Source organism: Leptonychotes weddellii, chromosome 10, assembly GCF_054177405.1.
Source record: "Leptonychotes weddellii isolate Sample4059 chromosome 10, ASM5417740v2, whole genome shotgun sequence".
Lineage (NCBI taxonomy): Eukaryota > Metazoa > Chordata > Mammalia > Carnivora > Phocidae > Leptonychotes > Leptonychotes weddellii.
In genome coordinates, this window is record NC_138378.1 from 51,953,336 (window position 1) to 51,972,432 (window position 19,097).

The 19,097-nt window shown below is 37.5% G+C and overlaps 2 protein-coding genes across 9 annotated transcripts in view; one reads left to right on the forward strand and one right to left on the reverse strand.

Moving 5' to 3' along the window:
* The window catches only part of MRPL30 (mitochondrial ribosomal protein L30), a 22,021-nt gene continuing 2,924 nt past the window's right edge, over nt 1-19,097 (reverse strand). The window contains exons 1-7 of one of the 3 annotated variants that reach the window (XM_031029114.2): nt 9,277-9,402; nt 5,381-5,489; nt 4,884-4,961; nt 2,948-3,028; nt 600-746; nt 297-370; nt 1-223 (exon numbers count right to left, since the gene is read on the reverse strand). In XM_031029114.2, the coding sequence (XP_030884974.1) occupies nt 91-223; nt 297-370; nt 600-746; nt 2,948-3,028; nt 4,884-4,934 (486 nt within the window). In that variant the 5' untranslated portion in view covers nt 4,935-4,961; nt 5,381-5,489; nt 9,277-9,402 and the 3' untranslated portion in view covers nt 1-90. Of the gene's footprint in view, nt 224-296; nt 371-599; nt 747-2,947; nt 3,029-4,883; nt 4,962-5,380; nt 5,490-9,276; nt 9,417-19,097 lie in introns of those variants that run through there. The other 2 variants (XM_006734204.3, XM_081832010.1) reach the window with 2 other exon arrangements.
* Nucleotides 9,470-19,097, forward strand: part of MITD1 (microtubule interacting and trafficking domain containing 1) — a 19,431-nt gene continuing 9,803 nt past the window's right edge. For 5 of the 6 annotated variants that reach the window (XR_014148890.1, XR_014148891.1, XR_014148892.1 and 2 more), the window contains exons 1-6: nt 9,470-9,652; nt 14,528-14,629; nt 16,681-16,817; nt 16,898-16,984; nt 17,709-17,824; nt 18,660-18,720. Coding sequence is in view for 3 of the 6 variants with exons in the window: in XM_031029113.2 (XP_030884973.1) it covers nt 9,502-9,652; nt 14,528-14,629; nt 16,681-16,817; nt 16,898-16,984; nt 17,709-17,824; nt 18,660-18,720 (654 nt within the window). In the remaining 3 variants the exon portion in view is untranslated. Of the gene's footprint in view, nt 9,653-14,527; nt 14,630-16,680; nt 16,818-16,897; nt 16,985-17,708; nt 17,825-18,659; nt 18,721-18,827; nt 19,045-19,097 lie in introns of those variants that run through there. The other variant, XM_006734205.3, reaches the window with a different exon arrangement.

A 19,097-nucleotide genomic window follows, 5' to 3' on the forward strand; every position in this document is an offset into this window, starting at 1 on the left:
TAGTATTTAAAATATATTTTAATGAGAACACTTTCTCACTACCTTTAAATAAAAATGATTTACATTTTTTAATATGAAACTGCTCTGGCCTTAGGACTTAACTGCTTCCTGGTCTATGGGGTTTAGATGCCACTGCACCACTAATTCCCCAGTGCTCTTGAGGCACGTGTTAGACATGTCCTCCTCTGCTGGAAGTCCTTGGGGCAACTTCAGGGGCTTGATCCTGTGACATAAGAAAATGCTTTTAGAATTATATTAGGTAACACATTTTAAAAAATCGCTGACAAACAACAAACCTTATCAAATGTTTAACCACTTTCAGTTTTGCGTTCACTGAAGGGATATTCTTGTGAACTTGAGGAGTATGTGCCTAGAAAGAAAGGAAACCATGTAATGGATCAGTTTCAGAGCAGATGGTCCCATGTTTCAGCAAAATGTGAAAATGAAGGCTTATTTTGTCTAAATCAAAGTTTCAAATAAATTACACTAAATAATACATTTAAACAAAAGAAACTGTAAAAATACACCTTAAAGTTTGAGAATTATAAAATTTAAAGCAAATTTAAACAACACGTAAGATGACTTAAATAGTTGCATACTTTTTCTAATCCAAGCATCTTTATTATATCTTTTTCCCAATATGGACGTCTTTTTGTACTTTTTATTCTGGTAACAATATGCAGTTTATGAGGGTGCTGTGGATCCCCACCGTATTTTTCATGATCTGCAGGTGAAGGCTGAAATACCTAAGAAAGGAGAATTATAAATGGTAAATTTTCAACTTCTATGTATCTATGCTTCTAAGTATCTCCTTTTTTTCCTTAAGAAAAAAAAAAAAACCCAAACAACCACATAACGATCTCATCCCAAATCTTTCTATAATCCTATCCTCAAATTGAACATTTATACCCATCTGATTACTTAGATAGAAAAAGTCTAATAATTCCATACTCTGAAAAAAGTATCACACAGGCAAAAACTGTTTTAAGAGTGAAGCAGGAGCCACCAGAGGACACTGAAGAGTTCAAATGTCAGGAGACTGTATGAGCACTGTATAAGCTGGGCACAGCTGCATCCCTTCACCGCGTTCAATCAGGGGCACAAAGCTAAGCTTACAATGACAATAACACTTGAGGATCATAAAAAAGTACGTACAAAGTACTAGAAGAGTACAAATGACTGCCTTTGAAGGATTAGAAACGGCTCCACAAAGCTGCTATGTGAACTGATTCTCTAAGAATCAAGATGTTCCAGTAAGCTATCCCACGAAAACCTTCCCTAAGTACATAAAATGTACTGAATAAGGATGTACATGGTAATACTACTTGTAATACTGAAAAATTTAAAGGGCACATCCATGTTCCTCATAGAATAACTAAATGAATTAGGATGCATACATTCTAAATAAAACTAACAAACTAAAAATAACAAAACCAAACAAAATACAATATAACTAAACTATGATGTATCCAATGGGATACAGTGCTGCCATTAAAACAAATAACAGCTTACTATCTTAGCAGCTATTAATGCTGAAGAAAGCCATAATACATTCTTGAGCAAAAGAAAAAAAAATCCACACAACCATGTGTAATAGGATCTTTTTCTTTAAAGATTTTATTTATTTATTTGAGAGAAAAAGGAGATAGAGAGAGAGTATGAGCAGGGGGAAGGGGCAGAGGGAAAGGGAGATGCAGACCCCCTGCCTGACTCAGGGCTCAAACCCAGGACTCTGGGATCATGACCGGAGCCAAAGGCAGACGCTTAACTGATTGAGCCACCAAGGCGCCCCTGTAGTAGGCTCTTGTATTTGTTTCATGTGTACCAAAATACACAGGTTTGTATATATGATACATTACATAAATACTGATTCTAAGAAATCATGTTATACACACACACACTTATGTATGATACATTACATAAATACTGATTCTAAGAAATCATGTTATACACACACACACTTATGTATGATACATTACATAAATACTGATTCTAAGAAATCATGTTATACACACACACACTTATGTATGTAAAGGTTTCAAAGATATTAGATCAAGAGTCATATCTCTGGGGAATCACACACACAGAAGATGGCACTTTAATCAAAAAGCATATAATTCAATCATGAAAATAATATTGTAGAAACTTATCCACTGAGAGGCTCCCATTATATTGCTAAATGAAGAAAGCAATTAGAGAAACATTATACATGAGATGATTCACATCTTTAAAAACATACAACAGAAAAGGATGTGGAAGGTATTGACAGTAGCTGTCTCCAAGTAGGTGGGATTAAGGGTGCTTTTCAGTTGTTTTTGCTTGTCTGTATTTTCTAGGGGTTTTGAAGAGACGCAGGGTGAGAAGAATGGTGGAAGACAGAGTATGGGGCAGGCATGCCAAAGAAAAGGAGAGAAGATATAAAGAAACTGTGTAAAGAGCCTGAAATATTTGGGAAAACCAAGTGGTTCTATGTGGCTAACGTAGGAAAAAAACATGAAAAGCAATGTAGCTAGTGTTTTCCGAAAGAATGATATATACACATAAATCTAGCAGTTCTCTCACAAAGATTCCAAGTTGCAACAGTCAAGACAGAAAGTGAACACAGACCCACACAGACAGTGTCTGAGCAGGAAGAAGACTCATTGTTTTCTGAGGACAATGGTGATATGAAAACACAAACTATTAAGGCAAAAAACCATAAGCAGGAATAAACAGATTCTAAGATGATAAAAACCGACTACTACAAAGAACAGTGGTACATTTTAAAAAAGAGAATCATTTAGATAAATTCTACCATGCTTTTTTTAAACTCTGCCCTACCACCAACATCCACAAATAATTTAATATAAAAGTTTTCAAAATTACAAAAGTAGGTATCTTTTAAAACAGCACATGCTTAAAAAAATAGTAACACTAACCGCCCCCCACCCCCAACCCTTCTTCTTACTTTATCTGGAATTCTTGACTTGGTAAATTTGTGACGAATCCAATCCGTGCAAATAAGAGACTCCACACCTTTTGTCACAGTCTAAAACATGATATAAACACTTTTTTTAAGAACTCTGTCTAGTGCAGAAATCCATACCCACCAATTTTTAGGTGACAAAAGTGTTTTTACCTAACCTATAATTATCAAACATTTATCTCAGCCCCTTAGCTGAATGAATATATTCATCTTACCACTAACATTAGAAAGCAAAAAGCTCATATAAATATAGACTTTTCTGTTTTTTTTTTCAAGTTTTTATTTAAATTCCAGTTTGTTAACATACAGTGTAATATTTCAGGTGTAGAATTTAGTGATTCCTCACTTACATAAAACAGCTGGTGCTCATTGCAAGTGCCCTCCTTAATCCCCATGACCCATTTAGCCCATCCCCTACCCACCTCCCTTCTCATAACCCTGTTTGTTCTCTAGAGTTAAGAGTCTGTTTTTTGGTTTGCTCCTCTTTTTTTTTTTTTCCCCTATGTTCATCTGTTTTGTTAACTTAAATTCCACATATGAGTGAAATAGAGACTTCTTGACCAGAGGTTGGCAATATTTTTCTGTAAAGGACTAAACATGAAGTTATTTCCAGCTCTGGGGCTGTATGGTTTCCATTGCCAAGTCTCAACTCTGCCACTGGGGGGCAAAAGGAGCCCCGAACAATATGTAAACAAGTGGGCGTGGCTACATTCCAATAAAGCCTGATTTAAGAAAACAGGTGGGCTGAATTTGACCTGCAGACTGTAGTTTGCCAACCCCTGCTCCACACGATGTGCAATAATAACCTTCAACAATACACTGTAAAAAGAAATGAGTTTACGGTTGTCTTTCTGGTCCCTACAATGCCATCCTATTAGTTCCTATCTCTTGTTCCCCTTCGGCAATCTTCTAGTCCTGCTGCTCTCAGTCGGCTAAAGAGAAAGGATTCACTGCCAATCCCTCATATCTGGAAACTCCTCTCTGGATAGGCAATATTCATTCCCTTCATGCCCTTTCTGTCCTGCTGAGGTCCACACATAATTAGAGAGTAAAGAGGAGCAAATGAGCGAGGGAAAGGAAAAATATGGGCTTCTAATCCTGGTTCTGTGCTTATCATCTGTGAGAAATGAGACACTTATCCTCTCAATTTCCTCAGCTATTTTATTTATTTTTTTTTTAAAGATTTTATTTATTTATTCGTGAGAGACAGAGCGAGAGAGAAAGGCAGAGGGAGAAGCAGGCTCCCAAGGAGCAGGGAGCCTGATGTGGGACTCGATCCCAGGACCCCGAGATCATGACCTGAGCCGAAGGCAGACGTTTAACCATCTGAGCCACCCAGGCGCCCCCTCAGCTATTTTAAAAGGAAATAATACTGACCCCACAGGATTAATCTAAGGTTAAGGTAATCTATGTAAAGCACCTAATATTATTATCTATAGCCAGCAGCATGCCTGTATCTAGACTCTGGCCCTCATGAATAGATTAGGCTAAGCTGCTATAATTTCTGTAAGAAAGACTAGAAGGAAATACATGAAAATACAAGCATGAATGGTTTCTGGGAGAGTGCTTTTCTTCTTTCTGCTCTTCCACAGTTTTCTATTTTTCTATGATTGAAGATATACTCTTTTCGTAACTGAAAGAGAATAAACCCTTAAACTTTAAAAAGATTAAGGGGAAACCAATACTAGCCATTTTTTACCAGCATGTTCTCCAGGAAAAATCTTTTGTGATTTCAAATCTTTAGTGATGAAACAGCAGATAAACCATAAATAAGACTGATCCTCAACATTAAAAAACATATATAAAAAAAGGAACTGTGCAGTTAAACCTGCCCAGTTGTTTTATTCATTAAAAAAGAGAAAGAAACAGTTCTTAAAGAATAAAAAAAAAAAAGAGAGATAATACTTGAAACACTTACTTGGAGTCTGCCTGGGGGCCTCTGAACTATTGAACGCAAAATCCCTGCCATGAGTGTGGTGACTGTTCTCTTCTGAGGCTATGACAAGCAGAAAATTGATCCGTGAGTCAAATGTGTCTTGGAAATGGCCAGGTGCCCACTTCTGTATTATTAAAAAACTAAAGAACAAGTTAATTATAAAGTTGGTTAAAGTTTAACAGTGAAATCTTATTATTTTAATACAATAAGGGTAAGAATTAAGTTATAATAAATGTGTTATTTGGAGTTCAGCAAAACCATACATAGTAATTATACATTAACCACATCCTATTTTTGCCAAATGAGTTAGAACCTAGGTTGACTCAACAAAAATGGGCAAAGGAGGTTATTATTGTTTAAAAAATTCTCTTCAACAATAAGCACAAAGAATGCTTTGTTATAGAATCACATAAAATGAAAGAGCTAGAAGAGACTGAAGAAATCCCGACTCCTAGAACTAGAATTAACAACCGTCTTACCTTATGTATGCGGAAAATGAAAAATCAATCATTTACTCAAGGGCATCCAGCTATCCAAGGAGTATGTGGTCTGGAACCCAATTTTAGTTCCTGGTCCAGCGTATTTTCACTAAATCATAACATCTTTCTGTTAAGAAGTAAACCATAACTTTCTGTTTTGCATATTTGTACTGTTAAACTATTCTTAACGAACATGCATTGCTTCTGTGATGTAGAAAAAGTCATGTTTATTTAGACACAAATAATTACAACCTACTGTACTGATGTATACTAAAAACAGATTAGGTTTATGAACTACATGTATATTTTGGATAAGTTATTTAATTTGTGTGCTTCAATTTTTTCCCCAGAAGAATATAATACCTACCTTGCAAATGAGTTATTCTAAAAACACCTAAAACAGTATTTAGCACATAAGAAGCCCTCAATAAATGGTAGCTTTTACTATGATAAAATTATTAAATTATTACAAAACTGTAATAACACATCAAAATAGAATACAATGGTGTATTTCAGTGAATCCACCAGATTCTGGCTCACTCAAGCTCTGCAAGTCTTTCCTGTGATGTGGAAAAAGCAATGAAGTTGTGGGAATCAATGCAAGATGTCCCATTAAAAGAGCCAGACTTCAGAAAAATTTTCAGCAACTGAACCAGTCTCTCAAAATTAATTATGAATAGGTTTTAGAAGAGTTAACTACTAAATCCTTAGTGCCATGAAATCCAGAATTTTGTCTTGCTCATTTTCTACTCTCAGCATCTAGCACAGTCTCTGATGAACAGTGTTTGTTTCTGAATGTCTGAATCAGTTAATGGGTTAGATCTATGGTCTGCTCAGCTCAGAATTCAGAAGTACCTCAAAATTTCATAACTCTCATCCAGACTTCAGACTTCAAACATTGCCATATAGCATAACAATTTCTAGTTCAAATCATCAGCCATTGCTTGGCTGGTTGTTTATATACATTTTGTATCAAGGCTTCCTTAGAAGAAATGCTTAATTTCCTTAGAAGAGATGCTTATTTAATCCTCAGACCCTTCAATCAAATAGGTAATGATAAAATATTTCCTTTACCATACTTCTTCCTCCCAAGTTAAACATAATATACCAACCCAACTCATTTGGCTTCACACTATGTTACTCTTTTTCTTATCACTTAAATTTCAACAAAAGCCTCCTCACTGGCCGTCTGGCTTCCATTCTAACTTCCCTAAGATCTCTTCTTCATGGCAGCAATCATCTAATTAAAATCCTAAATCAGATCATGTCAACCAACTCCTCTTCTCAAAACCTTCCAACGAGCCAGGTTTCTCACTGTTGGAGTGAGAAGTAACATATAAACAAGAGGAGAAAGCCAGAATAAATCCATGTGATCCAATGGCACAGGATTAGAGTTTGAGCTCATGTTTAGCTAAATATAGATAGTGATGGATACAGAAATAATCACAGACATCAATGAATACGTGGGTTAGCTCCGTTAGCTAAGAAGACTAAAAAGCAATGGAATCCCCGTAGCAATGAGCACACCCAGCACCCTGATCTTAGCATTCTCTAATAAAAGAAACCAGGGTTCCATGGAGAAATGGCTGATTGGAGGGCTACCTCAGGGAATATATAAAGATGAGCCTGGAGCATCTTGTAGCACTAGAAAGGAACTACTCAAAAAATCAAAATGATGAGAGTATGTCAAAGGGACACAGGAACCAAGTGAAGAGCTCCCAATGGCAAAAAGCTGGACCAATATGAGCTACAAAGTAAGTAACAAAGTACTGGCTTATAATCCAAACCATAAAATAACCATGATTCCATATTCATATAAATAAATGAAGAAGTAAATTAATGGGAGAGAAGAAACAAATCTCCCTTATAGAAGAATTCCAAATAACTTATGCAGAGACTTCCCTCTCAAAAAGGTGGAGCAAAACCACTCATAAGTATGGGCTATGCTTAACAACTTGCTCCCAGAGTACAGTATAGAAAGGGGGAAAATAACATTGTACTAGAGAAACCTCACAAACACTATGTCAGCCAGGTGATCATGGTAAATATCAACTATGATAAAAGTCAAGTTGATAGCATGCACGCTTGATATGATGGAATGAGAATGGCACTTCATGTCTGTGGTCTTCCTCCCAAAAACCCCTAGCATCAGGCTGAGAGAAAAACATCAAACTCCATTTGAAGGACATTGTGGAAATTACCTGACCAGTACCTCTTCAAATACCTGAGTGCCTTAAAACTGTCAAGGTCACCAAAAACAAGGAAAGTGAGATACTGCCATAGTCAAGAGGAACCTAAGGAGCCATGACGACCAAATGGGATTCTGGAACAGTAAAAGGACATCTAGTAAACACTAAGAAATCCAAATGAAGTATGAACTTTGGTTAATGATGTATCAGTATTGATCCATCAGTTATAACGTATGTACCATACTAATGTAAGATGTTAATAAAAGGGGAAATCAGGTGTGGGGTATATAGGAACTCTGTACTATCTTCACAACTTTTCTATAAACCTGAAATTATTCTAAAATAAAAAGTTGATTTATTAAATACCCCAAAAGCTTTAATGCATCGGAGCAACAGCCAGTCCTTAACCCCCACCTCTAGGACTTCATCTCCACTCTTAATCAATACACACACTGGCCCCCTTACAGGTCCTACAAGTTGCCAGGCAGCCATGCTCCTTTGGACGGACTGTTCTTTCTCCTGGAATGCTCCTGATATTCACAGTTAATTCTCTCACTTCCTTCAATTCTTGGCTCAAATCTTTTCTCAGTAGGGCCTATCCTGATTCCATTATTCAACATTTTGACCCACCCCCAAATTGTCAGACTTCTTACTTCACTTGATTTTCTTTCCATAGCATTTATCTTCTAACACAGTTTATTAGGTTTGTTGTTGTCTGTCTTCACCCAGTAACATGTTAATTCCGCAAGGACAATGATTTTTAAATTTTGTTTTGTTTTTGGCCTGCCCTGTCTCTTCACAGATGTATCCCAAGCATATACCTAAAGCAGCACCTGTCATGTACTAGGCACTCAATCAGTTTTTGTTGAATTAAGTTTACAGACTTCAGAAAGTGTGACAGTCAAAAGTTATAAGTTTTAATAAAAAGTAAAGATTATTGTTAATAATAAGGCACACAACTCTTGGACTTTGAAGTAGCTCCCAGTTAATGTCTGAATAGTTTTAGACATCTATTTAATGACAAAAGGAGGGGAAACACTACCGAAAATGCACAACACAGAATTTCCCTTTCAATAAACCGAGATCTCTGAAGGCAATAAATGTCTCTTCTTTTAATTCCTAATGCCTATCAAGTAATAGGCAGTCCCCATCCTCATCCGCGCCCCTTGGCAAAAAGACGCAGAACAGGCAGCTGTGGATAGGTGGCAATCAAAAACATGGTTGGCGAAATTACAGCTCTTGGTAAAATGGTAAATATTTTAACTGCCAACCCGGGAAGGTTTTGCCTTCTAAAATGCAATTAGTTAAGCTTTTATCTTTACTAACAAAAAAATTCAAGTTACACTGATCCCCAGTGGGAAACCGAAATTAATAATAGAACAGAAGCACAGAAACTGCTAAAACAAACCTGAATTCCCTTCCTCACTAAGCTATCCTGCCTAGGCGGCTCGGCCCTTGGACTCCAAGGAGCTCGGGAACTGGGAAACAGGATCTAGTCGACCACTGGGTTTCCGCGAGCCCATGGGACAGTACACGGGCGCAGGCCCATTTAGGTTACTGCGACCCGCAAACTCAGAATCCAATAGGAAAACCAACAGTGATCTCCATAGCGTTCCCAGGTACGTACTCCTGGCAAAAATGCAGTACTCTCCGCCATTCATTCCCTTCTCACCAGCTACTGCTAAATGTTGTTCAAACTGAACTTACCGAATGAAAGAAGAAAAGAGGAGAGATCACCAACCGCTGCATTCAACCCCAGCCGTCACGACGTGCGACAACTGTGACCCCGCGCACTTTAGTTCCGGCCATGTCCCGCCCATTCAACGGCCATAAAGAGAGCGCCGGCGCACTGATGTCACGTGATCGCCCCCGGAAGCGCTGCCGGCTGGCTAGGCTCTGGTTGAGCTTGGGGTGCAGGGGAGTTTCGGAACTATGGCGAAGTCCGGGAAGGAGCTGGATCCCCAGAGCGTGGCTGCATGCACGGTGTTAAAGCGGGCGGTAGAACTAGACTCGGAGTCCCGGTACCAGCAGGCTCTGGTGTGTTACCAGGAGGGGATAGACCTGCTCATGCAGGTTCTCAGAGGTGAGCAGGGAGCGGTGGAGAGAGGACTAGAGGAACTGGATCCCGCTGTGTCTGGGGCGGAGTGAAAGTTAAAAATCCTTCTTGTGCACCACTAGGAAGCAGTCAAATACAGAAGGTGGATATTCTACATAACAAGTGGACTGGTTTCTTTTATATCTTTAATAGATTGATGTCATCAGAAAAGAGGGACAATACTCTAGATTTTTAAGAGACAATAAAATGTAATATATAAACCTTGGTAGGACTAGTTTTGAACGAAATGTAAGAGACATTTTTGGATCAGTTTGGGAAGTTTAAATATGGATTGGGTAACACTCAAATTACTGATTTTGTTAAGCAGTATGGTTTTGTCGAAAACTGTCTTTGATTTTTAGAGATGTAGACTGAAGTGTCTTGGGAAGAATTTGTCATGATGTCTGAATTTAATTTTAGGGGAAAAAAACAGTTGGAGCATGTGGCAAAATGCTAACAACCCTTAAATCTATGTGATGGGTAATAAGGGTGTTTATTACACTATTATTACTTTTCTGTTTAGGTATTTTGGTTAGAAGTAAACAAAAATAAAATCACGTAGCGGTAAAAGAAAAAAGAATTCTAAGAAACGTGTGTACTGAAATTCAGTGTGAGAAATGCATAGTGGGTGAGGCAGCGAGACTTTATCTGTCATGTAGTTATTCAATGTTGAGAAGTACCCAAATAACCATTAACAACTAGTACAATCCCTGGCCTACTATCTCCCCTGTGTGCCCTTTAGCCTAAGTGTTACAGAAGCTTTGAAAAGACAGCAGAGGGCGCCCTTCAAGGTTGGGTGCTTTTGTCAGAACTGTAAAACTACAGGGGCGCCTGGGTGGCTCAGTCGGTTAAGCGTCCGACTTCAACTCAGGTCGTGATCTTGGGGTTCTGGGATAGAGCCACGCATTGGGCTCCACGCTCAGCGGGGAGTCTGCTTCTCCGTCTCCCTCTGCCACTCCCCCCACTCGTGTGCGCCCACTCTCTCAAATAAAATAAAATCTTGAAAAAAAGAACTATAAAAGTTCTTGGGAAAGCCCATTTGATGATGGTGATGATGATGATGAAGATAAGAGTAGTTACATTTATGAGTGCTGAGTGCTGGCACTGTGTAGAGTACATCAAAATCATGATCTTGTTTCATCCCTACAATTGCCCTATGAGGAAGGAGGTGATGTTATCCTCATTTGCAGCATAACATTAAGCTTCTCCACAATTAGTAGAGTCACAATTGGAGCCCCAAGGCTTAAAAGACTCTGGTATACTGACCGCCAAAAAGAGACAGTGTACAGTGTTGGTCAGGTGGAGCACTGCTAAAGTTCTGGTGCCCTAGGGTTGTCAGGTGGAGCACTGCTCAAGTTTTGGCACTCTGGGAATCTGAATCAGGAGAAGCACAGTTTTGCTCCAGTGTGCTCCGCTGATTCTACAGAGGTTATAGAGAGAGTGATGTAATCTTACAGATTAAGATAGAAATGCAAATAACTCTATATTGGGAGTAAGTGCCAGGAAAGGGTATAGACAAGTACAATGAGGAAATAAACAATTAAAGGTCATTTGGGGGAGGAAAGGTGCAGGTGGCTTTTGACAGGGGCTTTGGAGAAGTAAGTAGAATTTCAGAAATGAAATTCAGCTAAGTGTTTAAATTCTGTTTGTGCTAGTTTACCAAATAAGTGGTTCAGTTTGGTCCCAGCATGTGTCTATAGAGGAAGAGTCAGAAGTAAAGTTTAAAGGTAGATTGAGGCTTGGAACACAGTGTGGATGGCCTTGACCGCCAGATTTTAACTCATTCCATAGACAGGGAGAAACCATTTAAAGTTTTTACAGAGGAGTGATGTAATTAAAGTTGCATGTAGGGATTGTCTCTATTAGGAATATGTTCTCCCAAATATTTGTATAGCATATTCCCTCTCTTTCCTTTCGTTATACAAATATTACCTTCTCTGCTCTTTCTCTGTGTAAAATAAATAAATAAAATCTTTAAAAAGGGGGGGTGCCTGGGTACCTCAGTCGGGCATCTGCCTTCAGCTCAGGTCATGATCTCAGGGTCCTGGGATCGAGCTCCACATCAGGCTCCCTGTTCAGTGGGGAGCCTGCTTCTCCCTCTCCTTCTGTAGCTCCCCCTGCTTGTGTTTTCTCTCTTTCTCTCTCTCTCTCTGTCAAATAAATAAAATCTTTAAAACAAACAACCCCCCCCCCAAAAAAAACAAATATTACCTTCTCTGTGAGGCCTTCCCTGACCTTCTGTATAAAATTACAACCCCATCCTAGGACTCCCTTATCCTTCTTCCTTGTTTTATTTTATTTAATAGTACTTACCACAATCTAACACACGTATTTTACCAATTTACTTTTTTTTTTTTTTAAAGATTTTATTTATTTATTTGACAGAGACACAGCGAGAGAGGGAACACAAGCAGGGGGAGTGGGAGAGGGAGAAGCAGGCTTCCCAAGGAGCAGGGAGCCCGATGTGGGGCTGGATTCCAGGACCCTGGGATCATGACCTGAGCCGAAGGCAGATGCTTACCAACTGAGCCACCCAGGTGCCCCACCAATTTACTTTTATTGTTGTCTTTCCTCCCACTTGAATGACAGAGAACAATTGTGTCTATACTAGGCTTAAACAAGCCAGTACATATATTGTGGTTAATAAAAGAAGTTACACATAAGGAGAGGAAGAGGGCTAGAATGAACCCTGAGGGATCAAAGTTATGATCATGAACTTGTGGTTTTTAATATATATGCAGATGGATAGACACAGAAATAAATGCAGATGTACGTGTGTGTTATTAGCCGTACATATACTTTCTAGCCACGTTGACTAAAAGGGTCTAGAAGTAGTGACTGGACTTCCTTAGTGGTAACGAGTACACTCAGCACCCAGAATTGGATTTCTTCATACCATTCTCCAACAAAGGAACCAGGGCTTCTTGGAAAAATGGTTGATTCCAGGGCTGGGGCAGGGAAGACATAAGATGAGTTTAAAACATTTTGCACCAGAAAGCAAGGAAGTGCTCAAAATATGATGGGTCATGTCGAATGGGTAGGGGCCAGCACAAAGGAGCTCTCAAAGCCAAAGCTGATAAAATTGGAACAAGAAAATAATAGTGTTGCCATTTGCAATGACATGGATGGAGCTAGAGAGTATTATGCTAAGCGAAGTAAGTCAGAGAAAGACAAATAACCATATGATTTCACTCATATATGAAATTTAAGATACAAACCAGCAGAGAGGAAAAAAAAAAAAAAAGAGGGAGGCAAACCACGAAACAGACTCATAACTATAGAGAACAAACTGATGGTTACCAAAAGGGAGGTGCCTAGAGGGATGGGTTAAATAAGTGATGGGGATTAAGGAGTACACTTGTGATGAACACTGGGTGATATATATGGAAGTGTTGAATTACTATATTGTAACCTGAAACTAATATTACAATGTATGTTAACTAACTGGAATTTAAATACAAACTTTAAAAACCAATAGTATTGGATTACAACCCACAGACTAAATACGCATGAGTGCATATTGATATAAATCGCTCACTGCATAAATAAATAGATGGAGGAGAAGGGATAGCTCTTCCTTACAGTAGCATTCCAAATTAATAAATTAAATAGGAATGATGGAAATAGAAAATCTCTGTTTGACAGACACTCTAGTGATAATTGTTGCAGGCGAGGACCATCAATGGATGCTAAAATTAGTGGGTCAAAGTGATGAGAAACAAGGTATCTTCCCACAAGATACTTACTAATTACAAAGGACAAAATAGTGATTTACAGCGGAGTAATCTTCAATTACCATGTGATCAAAGTTAACATTGCCAGTAATAACACATATCAACATCATGTACCCACTGAGAAGGGCATGCTTTCATGATTTTCTTGCCAAAACGGCATAACCTCAATCTAATCATGAGAAAACACCAGCAGCCCCAAATGAGAGACATCCTACAAATAACTGAGCACGGTTTTCCCCAAATGTCAAAATCATAAAAGGTAGAGAGAGGCCAAGGACCTATTACAGATTGGAGGAGACCAAGAAGACATGACAAGTAAATGCTGTGTAGGATCCTGAACCAGAAAACAAACTTTCTTTAGTGGGAAAATTGGTTTGTGGATGAGTTAATAGTGTATCAGTGTTAATTTCCTAACTCTGATAATTGTACTATACTTACATGATATGTTAATATTAGGGGAGTCTGGGTGAAAGGGTACTGTACCATTGTATTGCAATTTTTATATAAATACAAAATTAAAATATTTTTAAAACTCGGAGTTTAAACATGAAATTATTATGGAAAATATAAGCAATATCAAAAGGAAGGAATGAAGAAACCAGAAGTGATTTGGTGACTGATTGGGTTTTGGGGCGTGGGGCTTGGGGTAAAATTTTATTGATAATGTTATTCAAAAAAAATACTTTACATTTTTGGGGTGGCTGGGAAAATGAACTATAATGGGGAAGTCTGGAAGAGAAGCTGGTTTTGTGGAAGAAAGATAGGTATTGTTTGCTATTTTTGATTATGCTAAGACTTCAGACTTGTGGTTGATTAGGACAAAATAGTTCTCAGACTCACGTTTGACCTGTAATAAGCCATCTTTGTCACCTCAGCAAATTTGGTGTCCCCGCCAGTGAGACACAGTGTCAGAATCTCCACTCCTAAATAAAGCTGTTTCAGAGACTTAGTGTAAAAATGAAGGTCTTGCATGATCAAGGCAAATTTGAGCCCATTTGTGCATTTTAGGACCGAGGCAAACCATGCTTAAGGATAGGAAATTTGTGGAAGACTTGAGAAACTGGAAATAATGCCTGTACTCAGTAGAAAAACTATTTGGAAATTTGAGAATGTATTTTTTAATTTGTAGGTACCAAAGATGATATAAAGAAATGTAATCTCAGAAAACAAATTACTGGCTACATGGATAGAGCAGAAATAGTGAAGAAATACTTGGATCAAGAAAAAGAAGGTAAAGAGGCTGATTTACAGAATGTGTCTATAAGCTATTGTGACAAAGCCCATTTCCTGCAGTGTTTCTGGCTCTGCCTTTTGGAACTCTTTGTGGTCTGGACCGTTTATCCTTGGGAGCCTACAGGTTTACTTTGCATTTCCACTTCCCTATACATAAGCTATCCTTAGCTTTTTTGGGGGGATCCTGGGGGGAAGTGGTTTTCACATACCCTGTTGAGAATCTGATGAGAGCTATACATACTGCAGAACTCTGCATGCTCTTTGAAGGAATTCACAGATCCCCATGAAGCTTATGTATGGACTGCAGTTGAAATAATACTACACAGAAATAGAGAATGTAAATCCTGTATTTTATTTGTATTTCCCTTTGTAAAATGACCAAAATGTTGAAGTAGCTAAATAAGCTTCTGGGACTTCTTTAGGATTTTGTTGTGAATCAAAACATTTCAGTGTTGCAGTTCCATGACTGGAGATGCTGTAGGTGTCCTTCCCTACTTATTACTAGTTCTCTACTCATGAGCATGCAGATTACAAACATATGTCTATAAATGGTCATCGCCACCTTTGTCTGGCACACTCCGCTTTTTTTAGCCAAAGTTACTACTGCCCTCAAAAAACCAGTGCCTCCAGGGTACCTGGGTGTTGCAGTCTATTAAGTGTCTTACTCTTGGTTTCAGCTCAGGTCTTGATCTCAGGGTCGTGAGGCAGCACAGAGTCTGCTTAAGATTCTCTCTGTCCCTCTGCCCCTTCCCGCCCCCTGCTCTCTAAATAAATAAGTAAATAAATAAATAAAATCTTTCAAAACTTTATTAAAAAAAAAACAACAGTGCATCCTTCAGCTGCTGTTCCTCACGTCCTTATACAGCCCTCCCCCACCTCTTCCTAGTATTCTGTATGAGCCCATACCCTGGGTACTCCCCTCCCCAAGCTTCTCTGTGGGGTGGAAATAAAATAGTGTTTCCTTCACCCTAAATTGAAATGTACAATGAAATTTCCTTTTAGAACATGGGTGAAATATAGTACCATCATCATTGTGGTTTGAATACATTGGGTTAAATTAACCTATGTGGCCAGCTTGGCTTGAAAACTGATGCATAGTTGCTAACATTATATTTGTGGAAATATTAGGAACAGAATCCAAACTACTGGTTTTTAAACAAACTTTAAATATGCAACCATCATATAAGTTAGAAACTACCATTAGGGGTCATATTTTAAAAAAATCTTAAAGGTCTTTGACAATGAATTCAATAATTACTCATTTGGAATGAACAAAAACAATGGAACTATTTTACGGATCCTGTGGCATCCTAGACTTTGGCTTGGGTTGTTAAGAAGTGGTATAAATTTCTGCTTAAAATACTGTCTATAAGTTCTAAGAAAGACTTCTAAATTCCACATAATACTGCATTTATATGTTTAATACTTTAGCTATTAAATTGAGGACATAAAAAGGCTTAAATCTGAAGAGAAGGACAAAGTAGCCCCTGAGTTCTAGCTTATGGTTCTACTTATGGTGACAGAATGTCAGCTATCATTTTACATACAGGATTCTCTTGAATAAACTGCCTGGTCTATAGGATTCGACTCAAGAACCTGTTCCAAGAAATCTCTGGACTTTCCTACTTTGCCTCCATGAAGATAGAAATGACTTAGGGAATTGTTTGCCTTATTTATCTCTGTATGTAGCATCTTCCATTGTGTCTCATATATATGTAGTAGGTATTCAGAAATGTTTGCTGAGTGGAGGAGTTAAAAAAAAATTAACTCTTGGGGCACCTGGGTGGCTCAGTCGTTAGGCGTCTGCCTTTGGCTTGGGTCATGATCCCAGGGTTCTGGGATCGAACCCTGTGTCAGGCTCTCTGCTCGGCGGGAGGCCTGCTTCTCCCTCTCCCACTCCCCCTGCTTGTGTTCCCTCTCTCACTGTGTCTCTCTCTGTCAAGTAAAAAAAAAAAATTGTATATGATCCTGATTAATCATTGTATGTAAATATGTGTAAAAAGAAAATAAATGGTCACTGGTTTTATTATTGAAACTTGTGTTTTGTAGATGGAAAATATCACAAGCAGATTAAAATAGAAGAGAATGCAACAGGTTTCAGTTATGAGTCACTTTTTCAAAAATACCTTAATGAAACAGTTACAGAAGTTTGGATACAAGATCCTTATATTAGACAGATTCATCAGGTAGGTGAAATGTACAAAAATATGATGAAATGTTATTTAAAATGTATGCGTTAATAATAACCTATCCCGATGTCTTTCAGCTATATAACTTTCTTCGATTTTGTGAGATGCTTATTAAGAAACCATGTAAAGTAAAAACTATTCATCTTCTCACCTCTCCGAATGAAGTAAGTATCTGGAAGCATTTATTCTTTTCTTCATTAACTTTATTCAGTTACGAGATATAGTTTGAGCAAGGAAAACATGGACACCGCTTCAGCTAGAACTGTTTCTTTGGGAATTATCTAACAATAGGCCTAAAATATCTTCCAAAAAACGCTGTTGATTTTTTTCTGATTTTGTTGTACCTTGCATTTGGCCACTTTGCTCAACTCTCTGATTCAAGTAGTTTGTCAGTTTAGTCTCTTGGATGTTCCAGGAGATGATCACATGTCTGCACTGTTGACAATTTTGTCTCTCTTTACCAATGATTATCTCTTTTTCTTGATTTATTGTATTGGCCTTCTGGTGGATCATAGAATGATAGTGAGCATCTCCATCTTGATTTTGACTTAAATAGGAATGCTTCTAAATAAACCAGATTTCTAGGATTAACTTGAAAAGAAAGCTGAGTAACTAAAAATCTGAATAACTAAACAGCATTACTAAAATACATTTTAGGAGATGGAACAGAATTGTGTTATGTACACATTAGAAAAAAAAACAATTATTTTGATAAAAACAAGTGCTATTAAACTACTTCATACTCTGGTTGCTTCTTTGAGATAATAGACTTTGAAACTAGTATAGAATCTTTCCCATTTTAATTCATCCATGATACACATTGCACAACCTAATGATAATTTAAAATGATAATAACTGAACAGAAAATTGTATTCTTCCTATTAACAGGGGAGTGGGAAACAGCAGCAAAGTAGTGGCCTGCAAGAAATAAAAGAGTCACTCCAGAATCACGGAGTGCTGTTGGAATTAGAATATTCTTCTTCAGTACATGACCGAGAAATTAGGTTAGTGTATAGCAATATTTTAATTTTTATGCAGTTGAAAATACTTATTTTTATTTCTTTTAATAAGTTGTATATAATTCATGTAAATATTCAGTTTATTAAAATTTTAAATAAAGCTCAATTTTAGTATCTTTTCACTTTTGAGAAAAAAAATCTGGCTTATTATGTCTGAGTTTCATATTTCCTAATGGAATCAAGTTTATGTGTTCTACTTCATGTGAGAAGAGGAAGTACTTTTCTATTCAAGTATACATACAGTGTTATGGTATCGGGATAATTTTCTTTTCTGATGATAATAGTTGATATTCTGATGATCTTAGTATTTTTTTCTTGTAGTTTATTAAATAATCTCATAGGTGTGACAGTATGCTACAGTGTCTTTAAGGAAACAGTATACGCAGGTATTTTAGTAGTGTGTTCCTCTGTTTAACACAGTGGCTTTCATATGTTTAGAGTAACTGTGGTCGGGATCCAGAGCTCTTCTTGCTTATGTCCTCCATCTCTAGGTAGGGGAACCCCTGCAACACACCACAGTCTGCCTGAATACACTTAGCAGAACAGGAAAGTTTTGTCAGAAATCTGAAATTCGACAGTAAGATTAATTGAATTGTCAAACTTGTTACCAGCTAATCAAATCAACTAATGGTTCCTTTGGACGTTTTTATTTCATTGTAGACATAGCCCATAAGTAACGCCCGGTTTGGTTGAACTCATGCCACTGCAGAAAGTGATTTTCTATGTTAGGGGGAAATGTTGCTGATGCTTGCTACACTACACCTTTGATAACTGTCTGAGTTAAATGTCTGGAGTATAATACTGTATACTATTTCAACAGGTTTAACAATGGATGGATGATTAAGATTGGAAGAGGACTTGATTATTTTAAGAAACCACAGGTAGGATATAGTCTTATGAGTGAGTATGTTACACTCTTTTTGTATCATTTTAACAACATGGCTTTGGGTTTTTTTTAATTAAAAAACTTCTTTTCTTCTTTTCTTAGAGTCGTTTTTCCCTTGGATTTTGTGATTTTGATTTAAGACCATGTCATGAAACAACAGTGGACATTTTTCATAATAAGCACACAAAAAAATTTGATGGGTAGTAGCTTAATTTGCATTATATATTTCTATTTTAAGTGAATATTGATTTTGTTGTTACTTTGGACAGATCATTCCTATAATTATGAATTTAACAATAAATTTTTACATTTCTACTAATTTATGGATCCATTTTTTAGTTATGTAACCAACCCTAAATATTTTTATAAATA